General features: G+C 38.7%; 1 protein-coding gene across 6 annotated transcripts in view; it reads right to left on the bottom strand.

Annotated features, from left to right (window-relative positions):
- Positions 1–12,543, bottom strand: part of SYNE2 (spectrin repeat containing nuclear envelope protein 2) — a 378,817-nt gene that overhangs the window by 163,703 nt on the left and 202,571 nt on the right. For all 6 annotated transcript variants that reach the window (XM_035260694.3, XM_035260695.3, XM_035260693.3 and 3 more), the window contains 3 exons: positions 11,720–11,985; positions 7,656–9,756; positions 5,450–5,772 (listed from right to left, as the gene is read on the bottom strand). In XM_035260694.3, coding sequence (XP_035116585.3) covers positions 5,450–5,772; positions 7,656–9,756; positions 11,720–11,985 — 2,690 coding nt within the window. The remainder of the gene's footprint in view (positions 1–5,449; positions 5,773–7,655; positions 9,757–11,719; positions 11,986–12,543) is intronic.

The following is a 12,543-nucleotide window of genomic DNA, read 5'->3' as shown; positions in this document are numbered from 1 at the left end:
GCCCACCCCCGACCTATAAAATCAACTCCTATCCCCCACTGCCCTTTGCTAATGCCCTTTTCAGCCTTATCCCACTTGCACCCAGGTGAATAAACAGCCATGTTGCTCACACAAAGCCTGTTTGGGGAAATAACTCTTCTTACTCATCAGAATGACAAAAATTACGTCTCACAATATCAAATGTTAGCAAGGATATGGAACAACTGGAATACTTATATGCGGCTGGTTTGAGTGGAAAACGGCAAAATCATTTGGCATTAAAAATTTAAGATGTATATAACTTTTTGATCCGAATGATCACATTCCTGGATAATTACCCAAGGGAATTTATTACACTTAAAAATGTTCCTAAGTAGCACTGTTTGGGAATGCAAAAGCTGGAAGCAATCCAAATGTCCATCAATAGCTAAGTAAATAACAGGCGTGGTGGCTCACTCCTGAAATCCCAGCACTCTGGGAGGCCAAGGCAGGCGGATCATGAGCTCAGGAGTTCGAGACCAGCCTGACCAACATGGTGAAACCCTGTCTCTACCAAAAATACAAAAATTAGCCAGGCACTGTGGCACATGTCTGTAATCCCAGCTACTCAGGAGGCTGAGGCAGGAGAATTGCTTGAACCACGGAGGCAGAGGTTGCAGAGAGCTGAGATGACACCATTGCACTCCAGCCTGGGTAACAGAGCGAGACTCCATCTCAAAAAAATAATAATAAATTAACTAATTAAATAAAATAAATTTTACTAAGAACATGAATAAACCTCAGATTCATAATGATGGGTTTGAAAAAAATGAAGTGAGGTATGCAAGAGAGGTAAGATGGCTGAAAGAAGCCTCTACTGATCATCCTCCCCATAGGAACACCAAATTTGACACCATCTCCATACAAACGCAACCTCAGAAAATAAAAATTACATGAGCAATCACGGTACCTAATTTTACCTTCATATCTCTGAAAGAGGCATGGAAGAGTATTAAAAAGGCAGTCTTGAATTGGTGATGCCACTCCTCACCCAATGGCTAGCAGTGGCAACATGGCAAGAGAGAGGATCTGTGCACTTGAGGGAGGGAAAGCCCAGCAACTGGGGGCTTTGCATTGGAATGTAGTGCTCCAACATAGGACAGAAGTCAGCCAGCACCCATGGAGGAAGCGTTTAGACTAGCCCTAGCCAGAGGGCAACTGCCCAACCCAGGGGTTGAAACCAGAACGGCAGCAAGCCTCACCACCTCGGGCTAAAGTACTATGCGATCCTTAATAAACTTCAAAGGTTGTTGAAACCAAAAAGATTTCAACTCCTAGGTAAGTCCTAATACTGTGCTACAATCAGAGCCAGAGGACTTGGTGAGGCATACGACCAAGTGAGACACCAGCAGGGTGACTAAGGGAGTCCTTCGTATTACCCTTCCTCCAACCCCATGAAGCACAGCTCACAGCTTCTACTTGAGGAAAGGAGAGGGAAGAGTAAAGGGGACTTTTTCTTACAACTTGGATACCAGCTAAGTAGGACTGGGCACTGGGCAGAGTCTTGGGCCCCCGTTCCAGGCCCAAGCTCCTAGATGATATTTCTAGACACACCCTGGACCAGAAGAGAACCCACTGCCTTGAAAGGAAGGACCTGTCCTGGTAGGATTCATCACTTGCTGACAAAAGAGCCCTAGGCCCTGAATAATCCCCAGTGGCAACTGGATAGTATAACGCTGTGGGACTTGGGTGAGATGGAGACATGCTGACTTCGGGTGTGACTCAGCACATTCACAGCTGTGGTGGCTGCAGGAGAGGCCTTTTCTGCTTGAGCAAGCAGAGGAAAGAGTAAAGGAGACTGTCCTGAGCTTAGGTACCAGCTCAACCACAGTGGGGAAGAGCACTAAGTAGGCTCTTGGGGTCTACATCTTAGCTCTTGGACAGTATCTCTGGACTCACCATGGGCCAGAGGAGAGAGCCCATGGACCTGAATAATGAGTCCCAGGCCTGGCAGCCTTCACCACAAGCTACTGAAGACCCTTTGAGCCTTCAGTGAACATGAGCAGTACCCTGGCAGTATTTTCCATGAGCTTATAGTGGTGGTGAACATGGGGAAAGAGGAGACAAGATGTGAAGGACTTTGTCTTGTGGTTTGGGTGTCAGCTCAGCCATGGTACACAGGACCAGGTAGAGTCCCAAGGTTTCCAACTCCAGGCACTGGCTCCCAGGCAGCATATCTGAACTCACCCAGGTGCAGGGCAACACGCCACCCTTAAGGGAAGGACATAAGCCTGGCTGGCTTCATCATCTGTTGATTGTAGAGCCCTAGGGCCTTGAGTAAACATGGGCAATTGCCAGGTACTGTTTACAGAGGGCCTTGGGCAAGACCCAGTGATGATGCTGTGCTGACTTCTGGTTTGATCCAGTGCACTCCTTGTAGTGGTTGCCACAGGGGTGCTTGTGTCAGCTCTGTCCCAGCTCTAGGCAGCTCCGCACAGAGATTCCATTTATTTGAGAAAAGGTGAGGGAAAATAACAAGAGTCTCTGCCTCCTAATCCAGAGAATTCTTCCAGATCTTATATAAGACCACCAAGATGGTAGCTCTATGACTCTGCAAAAAACAAAGCCTTATCAGGCTTGGGGTATCCTGTAATGCAAATATGATTACAGTGACCAAAAACCTAAATCGTAACTCTCAAGTCTCTTAGGATACCTGGAAAGCCTGCCCAAGGAGGACAGGTACAAACAATCCCAGATTCTGACTACAAGAACACCTAACTCTTCAATACCTAGACACTGACAAACATCCACAAACATAAAGGCCATCCACAAAAACATGATTTCACCAAACAAAGTAAGACACCAGGTACCAGTTTCAGAGAGAAAAATACGTGATCTTTCAGACAGATAATTCAAAATAGCTGTTTTGAGGAAAATCAAAGAAATTCAAGATAACAGAGAAGGAATTCAAAATCCTATCAGATAAATTTAACAAAGGGATTGAAATAACCAGAAAGAATCAAGCAGAAATTCTGGAGCTGAAAACCGCAACTGACATACTGAAGAACGCATCAGAGTCTCTTACCAGCAGAACTGATCATGCAGAAGAAAGAATTACTAAGCTTGAAGACAGGCCATTTGAAAACACACAGTTACCAGAGATAAAAGTAAAAGGAATAGAGAAAAAAAAAAGCATACCTACAAAATCTAGAAAATAGCCTCAAAAAGGTAAGTTCTAGAGTTATTAGGCTGAACACAGTGGCTCACACCTGTAATCTCAACACTTTGGGAGGCCAAGGCAGGCAGATTACTTGAGGGCAGGAGTTTAAGATCAGCCTGGCCAACATGGGCAAACCCTGTCTCTACTAAAAATACAAAATATTAGCCAGTGTAGTAGCTTGAGCCTATAATTCCAGCTATCTGGGAGGCCGAGGTATGAGAATTGCTTGAACCCAGAAGGCAGAGGTTGCAGTGAGCCAAGATTGTGCCATTGCAATCCAGCCTGGGTGACAGAGTGAGACTCTGTTTCAAAAAAGAAAAAAAGAGTTATTGGCCTTAAAGAGGAGGTAGAGGGAGAGATAATGGGTCGAAAATTTACTCAAAGAGCTCATAACAAAGAACTTCCTAACCTACAGAAAGATATCTGGGAAAACTGGACTATCTATATCTTTATCCTGAAGAGTAAAACTAGTCCGCCTATCTCTCGCCATACACAAAACTCAAATCAAAATGGATTAAAGACTTAAATCAAAGACCTATGAAACTACTAAAAGAAAACATTGGGGAAAACTCTCTAGGACACTGAACTGGGCAAAGATTTCTTTGAGTAATAATATCCCATAGGCACAGACAACCAAAGCAAAAATGTACAAATGGAATAACATCAAGTTAAAAAGCTTTTGCAGAGCAAAGGAAATAATCAACAAAGTGAAGAGACAACCTACAGAATGAGAGAAAATATTTTCAAACTACCCATCTGACAAGGGATGAATAACCAGAATATATAAGGAGCTCAAATAACTCTACAGATAAAAATTAATAATCCAATCAAAAAATGGGCAAAACTGAATAGACATTTCTCAAAAGAAGACACACAAATGGCAAACAGGTATATGAAGAGGTGTTCAGCATCACTGATCATCAGAGAAACAGAAATCAAAACTACAATGAAACATCATCTCACCTAGTTAAAATGGCTTTTGGCCAAAAGACGGGCAATAATAAATGTTGGAAAGGATATGGAGAAAAGAGAATCCTCATATGCTGTGGGTGGGAATGTAAATTAGCACAACCACTATGGAGAACTATTTGGAGGATCCTCAAAAAACTCAAAATAGAGCTACCATATGATCCTGGAATCCCCCTGCTGTATATATACCCAAAGAAATCAGTCTATTGAAAAGGTATCTGCACTCCCATGTTTATTGCAGCATTATTCACAATAGTCAAGATTTAGAAGCAACCCACGTGTCCATCAACAGATGAACAGATGAAGAAAATGTGCTACATATACACAATGGAGTACTATTTAGCCATAAAAAATAATGAGATCCTGTCATTTACAACAACATAAATAGAACTGGAGGTCATTATGTTAAGTGAAATAAGCCAAGCACAGAAAGACGAACATCACATATTCTCACTTATCTGTGGGATCTAATCAAAACAAGTGAATTCATGAACATAGAGAGTAGCAGGATGGTTACTAGAGTATGGGAAGAGTAGCAGGGGAGGTGGAAGTGAGATGGTAAATGGGTACAAAATAATAGAAAGAATGAATAAGATCTGGTATTTGATAGCCCCACAGAGTGACTATATTCAGTAATAATTTAATTGTACATTTAAAAATAACTAAAAGAATATAATTGGATTGTTTGTAACACAAAAGATAAATGCTTGAAATGATGAGTATCTCATCTACCCTGACGCAATTATTACACACTGCATACCTGCATCAAAATATTCCATATACACCATAAATATACTCACAAAAATTAAAAATAAAGAAGAATGTACACACTAGGTATTAGTTTGAAATTGTGACAATAGGACACACAAACACATAGTAAAAGTACAATGAAAGTCAGGAGAACAGTAAACACAATTTAGCAGAATGGTTATTTCTGGGAGGAGAGAGAAGGAGCACACAAGAGAACTCAAATTAATGATGTACCTTTGGGTACAGAGATGTTAGTTTTATCATTATTACTTATACCATGCACATACTTTTATAAACACTCTGTTGTATGGACCCAATATTAAATAAGAAAACAATAATAAAAAAAAAAAGAAGAAATACAATATTTACCAGTTTTCTTTACATTGTAATTTTTTCTACTTTACCATATTTTCCAAATTATCTCTAATGCATACGTGTTAATTAAAAAAACCTGTGTTTTATGTTCTTAAAACTGTATTTTAAAATACAGTTGAATTATATCTTAAAGCTATGTTTTATGTTCTTAAAGATTACCTTCGGAAGAGGACCTACCTTTCTGCCTCAGTTTCCTGTACTCTGACAGCTTCCTTCATTGCTGAGTTCTTAGAAACTAGTTCCTGTAAAGTACACTGAAGTTGTAGTTTGGTTTCGGGGCTGGATATCATTCCCAGTTTCTCAGTGAGGTCCTGGATGTCTGCTATTGTGGATTCCAATTCCTCCTGTTTTCGAAGAGGCACCGCTAGAGATTCTTCTGGATTACCAGTGTCCATTCTGTAGTGTACAACGACGGCTTCGAGGGAAGTGATGCTCTCCACTGCCCTGGTGACTGCTTCTTTATAGCGTGTTAGATTTTCATAAGCATTATTCAAGACATTCTGGTGAATAAGAGATTAAATGCTGTGACAAAACTGTCAAACTTTTGGAATTTCTGTCATTCTTAAATATTTGTGGTGCATTCATAATATGTCTCTGAGTCTTATAAGAGTTAGCATTCTCATGCTTACGGTTTGACAATATTACACTATTATTTTTAAGTGAATAACACTGCATTAAAAAAGTTGTTTCCAGATTTAATAAGAAATATAATCTAAATTCAAAATAACATCTCAAGAATAATGTTTATTAATGTATCTTCCTGGTTTGGAACTCTTGTACTAGACTATGAATTAAATAAAACAATGGATTCTGTTTAATGTATATAACCTTAATCAACATTTGTGAACAAATGAAAAGAAAGCAAAATCACGAGACATTCTATATTTTTGAACTAATTTCTCTGCCACTAACTTTAGTTTAGGTACCTTATTGAATGAATGTCTCCAGACTTCAGTCATCTCATTGAAATAACAAATAGTTGAAATAAATAAACGTCCCTTCCAGTTCAGTTCTAATCCTATTATTTTTGGGATTTATGTACATTGTTTCCTGAGACTGTATTAAAATTCAAGTGGAGAAGCACTCAAATTACTCATTTATTGCAAAACTATTTGAGTAATATGAATTCACAATACTTTACATTTCCATAGCCTTTACATCTATCAAAATATTCCAAATATAGTATCTCATAACTCTTCAAATTAGAAAAGGGAGTTAATTTCCCATTCAGATTGATCACAAATTCCATGTGATCAGTCTGAAAACACTATGTTTGGCATTATATTCAGCACAGTGTGAATTACAATGATGCCTAAGATATCTACTCTATCAAAAGGAAGGGAAGGGAGTATGTTCGAGTCACTTTTCAACAGAGGTGAGCAAATAATCACAATTTACTCTACTGCTATAGCATGAAAACAAATGTACTCAATACAAAAACAAATGGGTATGGCTATAGTCCAATAAAACTTTATTTATCAAAGTCAGGCACTGTGGGAAGGATTTGGCTCTTGGGCCTTAATGTGATGTTCCCTGCTCTGGTTCTGTTACTTTCTCGAGACTCTGAGAAAAATCTTCATGTTTCTAAACTTCAATTTTCTTATTTTTAAATGGGGCTAATAATAGTACCCATCTCACAGAGTGGCTATGAGAATTTGACATGAAATTTTTAGCACTGTGTCTCCAACACTGAAAGTTCTACATAAATGTTAGTTATTATTTGGGGTTCTTCCCTCGGCACCATAATTCTTCCACTATCTCTTACTACCTCTAAAAACAAAAAAGAAAAAAGATTTTTTTTTAATGTTCTGAGCTCAATAGAGGCTACAAGGAAAACAGAAATAAAGGAGTCAGGTTTGTCCTTTTCCAAACTAGAAGGCACTGCATTTACATGCAGTATGAGTCAGGATTACAAACCAGTTCACTATAATTTTTGAAAATGGCTCTCTTTCTGGAGAGACTTTTCATGTAGAACCTATACCTTCTTTAGAATTACAGACATTAACCAGCAAAACAGAAAATCACAAAACAAAATAGATGCACTAACTGCCCAATTTTATTTTACTTATTTTTTTTGAGACTCTAGCTCGGTCACCCAAGCTGAGTGCAGTGGCGCCATCTTGACTCACTACAACTTCCGCCACCCAGGTTCAAGTGATTCTTGTGTCTCAGCCTCCTGAGTAGCTGAGATTACAAGCATGCACCACCACAACCAGCTAATTTTTTTTGTATTTTTAGTAGAAATGAGGTTTTGCCACGTTGGCCAGGCTGGTGTCTACTTCCTGGCCTCAAGTGATCCGCCCGCCTTGGCCTCCCAAAATGCTGGGATTATAGGTGTGAGCCCCAGCACCCAGTCACTAACTACCCAATTTTTAAAACTTACTATGCGCAAATCAACACTTGTGGTAAGCTGCATCTGAAGATCTTCAAAGTCACGTAGTTTTGTCTCCACGTCACTCGCTTCCGAAGAATTTTCTTCTCTTTGCTTCTCAGTAACAGCCACAGCTCTAATACTACACACTTCTGCCCAGACTTGCTCCTGAAATACTTTACAATTGTCCTTTTCATTTTGAATATGTTTAATTTCCAAACTTATAAGTAAAGGCTGCTGTAATTGAGATTTTATCTGATTTAAAACATGAAAGGAAGTTTCTAGTTTGTCCTGAAAATTCTTTTCATCCATTTCTTTTGGTGGGAGATCTAATACCATGTTTTGGAGAACTCTGTATAACTTATCATTTTCTTCTGCATTCAGCTTTATTTGTAGCATTTCTTTCTCTTTGAATGAGTCATCAAAGGCCTTACTATCATTTAATTTCTTTATTATCTCTTCACATAAGCACTTGGCTTTCTCGATTCTCTGACTTAACATCTGTGCATTGAGCAGTCTGCTTTCTGGAGAGCTGTCAGGAGCTTTTAGTACTACTTCAGTCATTTTCTTAATTTGCAGATCAATAGCTCTCATTTCACTTAGCAAAGCCTGATATTTGCCATGTTCTTCCTCAAATGTGTCCAACTGCTTAATTTTTTCTGCAAGTTCTCTTTCTTTTTCAAATGCTTGGGTTTGTAATTGGTCAAGTTGTGAAAAATCCCAGTTTACTCCAATAAAGTCAAACACTTTTTTAAGTTTCAATACCTGTAAGATGCTACACTTAATAGCAGTGAGTCTGTCTTTAAGATTATAGATATCTTCTTTAACACCTGTATTTACTTCTTGATTAAGTAGTAGTTCATTGTGCTGTATACTGTCAACCTCCTCCTGAAGCGCTAATGATTTTTCATGGAATTCTCTGCAAAAATTTATCTTGTGTTCTACTTCATTACATTTATTCTGAATGAATCTTTGTGTTCTGTTGGTCCTATTCTTAAGATTTTTCAATTGATCATCCAGAAATAATCTTTCAAACACATTTAGTTCCTCATAGATATTTGTTAGTTCCTGAAGATATGTTGAGATTACTTTGTCAATTTCTTGCAATTCCTTCTGAGATGCCTTCAAAGTAACATGGTGATGTTTTAGTTCAGCTTCTGTGGCAGTTGTCTCCACCTTGGGAGTTATCAGTGTTTCGCTTTCTTGAGCCATAAGTTGAAACTTCCTTATTATGGCAAAAAAATTGCTTCTTTCTTCCAACTTAAATTCTAACTGCTGTGATCTTTGAGTTGATTTTAAGACCAGCATTTGGTATTGATCCCGTAAGTCTTCTAGGGTACTATTTAAATCACTGCCCTCACAGGCTGTAAGGCTAGGAACCTTATCTTTGACCTCTTCAGCCAACGATTCCACAGACTGCTGCCTATCTAGAATGCCATCATGTGTCACTTTGCATTTTCTGATCTGTGAAAGAATGTCATCTGGTAGAAGGGAAATGGAGGGAATAAGTTCACCCAACAAATTCTTGGCCCATAAGATGGTCTCTTTCATCTTGTTCCTTATGTCACACTTCTTAATCTGATTTTCTGCTTCTAAGTTTAACGGCTCCAGTGTTTCCCATTGTTTCTTCAAGTTATTTATTCCATCGTCCAAAATCTTCTTTTCTTTTTCTCCCCAAATCCTCTTCATCTGAAATTCAGCTTGCCCCTTTAAAATAGAAAATCCATGCTTGGCAGCCTGGAGGTCAGTGGTCAAGGCAATCACGCTTTGGTTCCCTGCCTGTTCTTCTGGAGACTTCAGCCTTAACTGTAGATGTTGCTGCTGCTGTTGTAGAAAAATCTCAGTGTCCCTTATCTTATTCATGAGAGATGTAAACTCGCCATATTCCACTACCTGCTGAGAATACTTCCTTTGAATCTGTTGTTCCACCTGTTCCCAACCATGTTCAAGTTGCTTAATCTGGCTCTCCAACAATTTCTTATCCATGTCAGTCACATGGTTTGATAAATTCTCCCATTTGAGTTTCAAGTTACCTAAAGAATCTTTTTCTTTTTCTACGGATGCTATGAATTTTTTAATTTTGTCCAGATATGTTACACTGTCCAGTGGTCCTCTAGAAAAAGAATACAAATAGAGCTTGTTAATATTAAATGCTTATTCTACATCAAAATGTGGATAAATATCATTAGAAGAAACTAATTCTGCTCTAAATTCAAAGAAAAAATTAGGCTGTCTGTAAAAAAAATCTATCCTTAAAATAAAAATCAGAATCTTGTTTACTGAGGCTTTCAATTAATATAGAAAACTCACTTATAAATTACTTTGAATGAGAAAAAGAAAAGAAAAGGAGTGTCAGCTGGGTGCAGTGGCTCATGCCTATAATCCCAGCACTTTGGGAGGCCGACGCAGGTGGATCACGAGGTCAAGAGATCGAGACCATCCTGGTCAACAAGGTGAAACCCCGTCTCTACTAAAAATACAAAAAATTAGCTGGGCATGGCGGTGCGCGCCTGCAGTCCCAGCTACTCGGGAGGCTGAGGCAGGAGAATTGCTTGAACCCAGAAGGCGGAGGTTGCGGTGAGCCAAGATTGTGCCATTGCACTCCAGTCTGGGTAACAACAGTGAAACTCCATCCCAAAAAAAAAAAAAAAAAGGAGTGTTATAAAAATGAATAACCACAGGAAAAAATGAAGAGTGAAGGGAAGAATGTACATAAAAATATTTTGTAAACTGTAAAGTACTTGTATAAAGGTTAGTCTAGGACTGAGAGATATTACCATAATATCCAACCACTTTGTTATCTTTCCAACAAAGGGAAAGATACTGACCAAAAAGCTGCAATCATCAAGCTAAACTAAATTGTTTCCTTAAGGGATATTACTAAAAGCAAATCCCATTTAGATCTAAGTATAACATAAACTTTTTTTTTAAGATGGAGTCTCACTCTGTCACCTAGGCTGGAATGCACTGGGGTGATCTCAGCTCCCTGTAACCTCTGCCCCCCAGGTTCAAGTGATTTTCCTGCCTTAGCCTCCTGAATAGCTAGAATTACAGGCGTGTGCCATGATGCCTGGCTAATTTTTTCTGTATTTTTAGTAGAGACAGCGTTTTACCATGTTGGCCAAGCTGGTCTCAAACTCCTGACCCCAAGTTATCCACCTGCCTTGGCCTCCCAAAGTGCTGGGATTATAGGTGTGAGCAACCATGTCTGGCCTAAAATAAACTTTTTGAATAATGAGAAAATATTTACATATTAAGACTCCATCTAATACCATTTGCCATCATTTTCAAAGCCAAAAGGAGTGCATAAATTTTAAAAGAAAACATTGCAATACATATATATATATACCAAACTATTTAACTAATTATGCTGATACTAAACAATTACAAGTTTCTCTCCCCGTCCACAGTTTAGAAGAAATTCTTGACAAAAATAGTACTGAATTCCATAGAATGTAAATGTATTTCGTAGATATTTACAGCGTGAATTGTTTCATAAATTACTATGTAAAACATATGCAATAATATAAATTTTTTTTTGCATGAAACAAACAGTTTCCTTAAATGGCTTCTGCTATGGTCTGAATGTATGTCCCTTAAAATTCATATTTTGAAACCTAATCTCCAATGTAATGGCACTAAGAATTAGGCCCTTCGGGCAGTGACTAGGTCATGAGGGTAAAGCCCCTATGAATAAGAGTAGAGCCCTTATAAAAGCTACTCCAGAGAGCTGCATTGCTCTTGCTACATGTGAGGCCACAGCTAAGACGTGCCATCTGTGAACTAGAGAGCAGGCCCTCGTCAGGCACTGAATCTTCTGTTGCCTTGATCTTGTACTTCCCACCCTCCAGAACAGTAAGAAATAATTTTCTGTTTTTTATAAGCCACCTAGTCTGCAGCATTTTGTTACAGCAGCCCAAAAAAGACAGCATCCATATGAAATAAATTTCAATACTGTAGTTTTAAAGTCATAATACCCTTTCACAATATAAACTCTTAAAACTCTAGGCCTGTCCAAAGTGGTAGATGATTGTGCTTGAATAAAAAGAATGCAAGTCCTACATTCTTACACTTACACTTTTAGGCTTTCCTTGTCTGTTAACGAGGCTTTCATTGAGGATTCAACTGCAGCAAGGTGTTCCTGAAAATCTCTGAGGAGACAATATTGACTTTCTTTGTTTTTCTTCAAAGTAATAAGTGCCTGAAGCAAAGTGTCCAAGTGCTGTGCCAAATATCCTACGCTGTGGAGACCCAAGGCCCCAGTTTCTGTTTTGTTAAGACATTCCGTTTGTTCCAGTGGCTCAAGGGCTGCTTTCTTTGCTTCCAACTGGGTATATAATTCCTAAAAATAAGTCATGCAAATCACTCAATAAATACTCACTTACTTATGTATTATTTCATTCATCTTCTTGGTTTTACATATTTCATTTGCACATAGGGTAACTATAGTCGTAACTTTTTAAATTATTATTATTATTTTGTCACCCAGGAGAGGGTGCAGGCTGCAATCATAGCTCACTGTAACCTCAAATTCTTGGGCTCAGGTCTCCTACCTCAGCCTCTTAAGTAGCTAGGACTACAGGTGCATGCCACCACACCCAGACAACTTTTTTTATTTTTGTAGAGGTCAGAGTTTTGCTATGCTGCCCAGGCTAGTCTTGATCTCCTGGCCTCAAGCAATCTTCCTACCTTAGCCTCCCAAAGGACTAGGATGACAGGCATGAGCCACCATATCCCTAACATTTAAAAGGTTTTTCTTCCCAAAAATCATGTTAAAATTTAGTCTAAAATTCACCATTGGTCCAGCATTTAATGTCAATTAGATCACTCTACTCTCTTAAAGGGTTCTGCAATATCTAAAGGAAGATTCACCTTATTTTTATTATTTACATACATTACC

The sequence above is a fragment of the Callithrix jacchus genome, chromosome 8 (assembly GCF_049354715.1).
Source record: "Callithrix jacchus isolate 240 chromosome 8, calJac240_pri, whole genome shotgun sequence".
Taxonomy (NCBI): domain Eukaryota; kingdom Metazoa; phylum Chordata; class Mammalia; order Primates; family Cebidae; genus Callithrix; species Callithrix jacchus.
The sequence above is the reverse complement of the archived record's forward strand: the minus strand, read 5'-3'. Positions and strand labels throughout refer to the sequence as shown.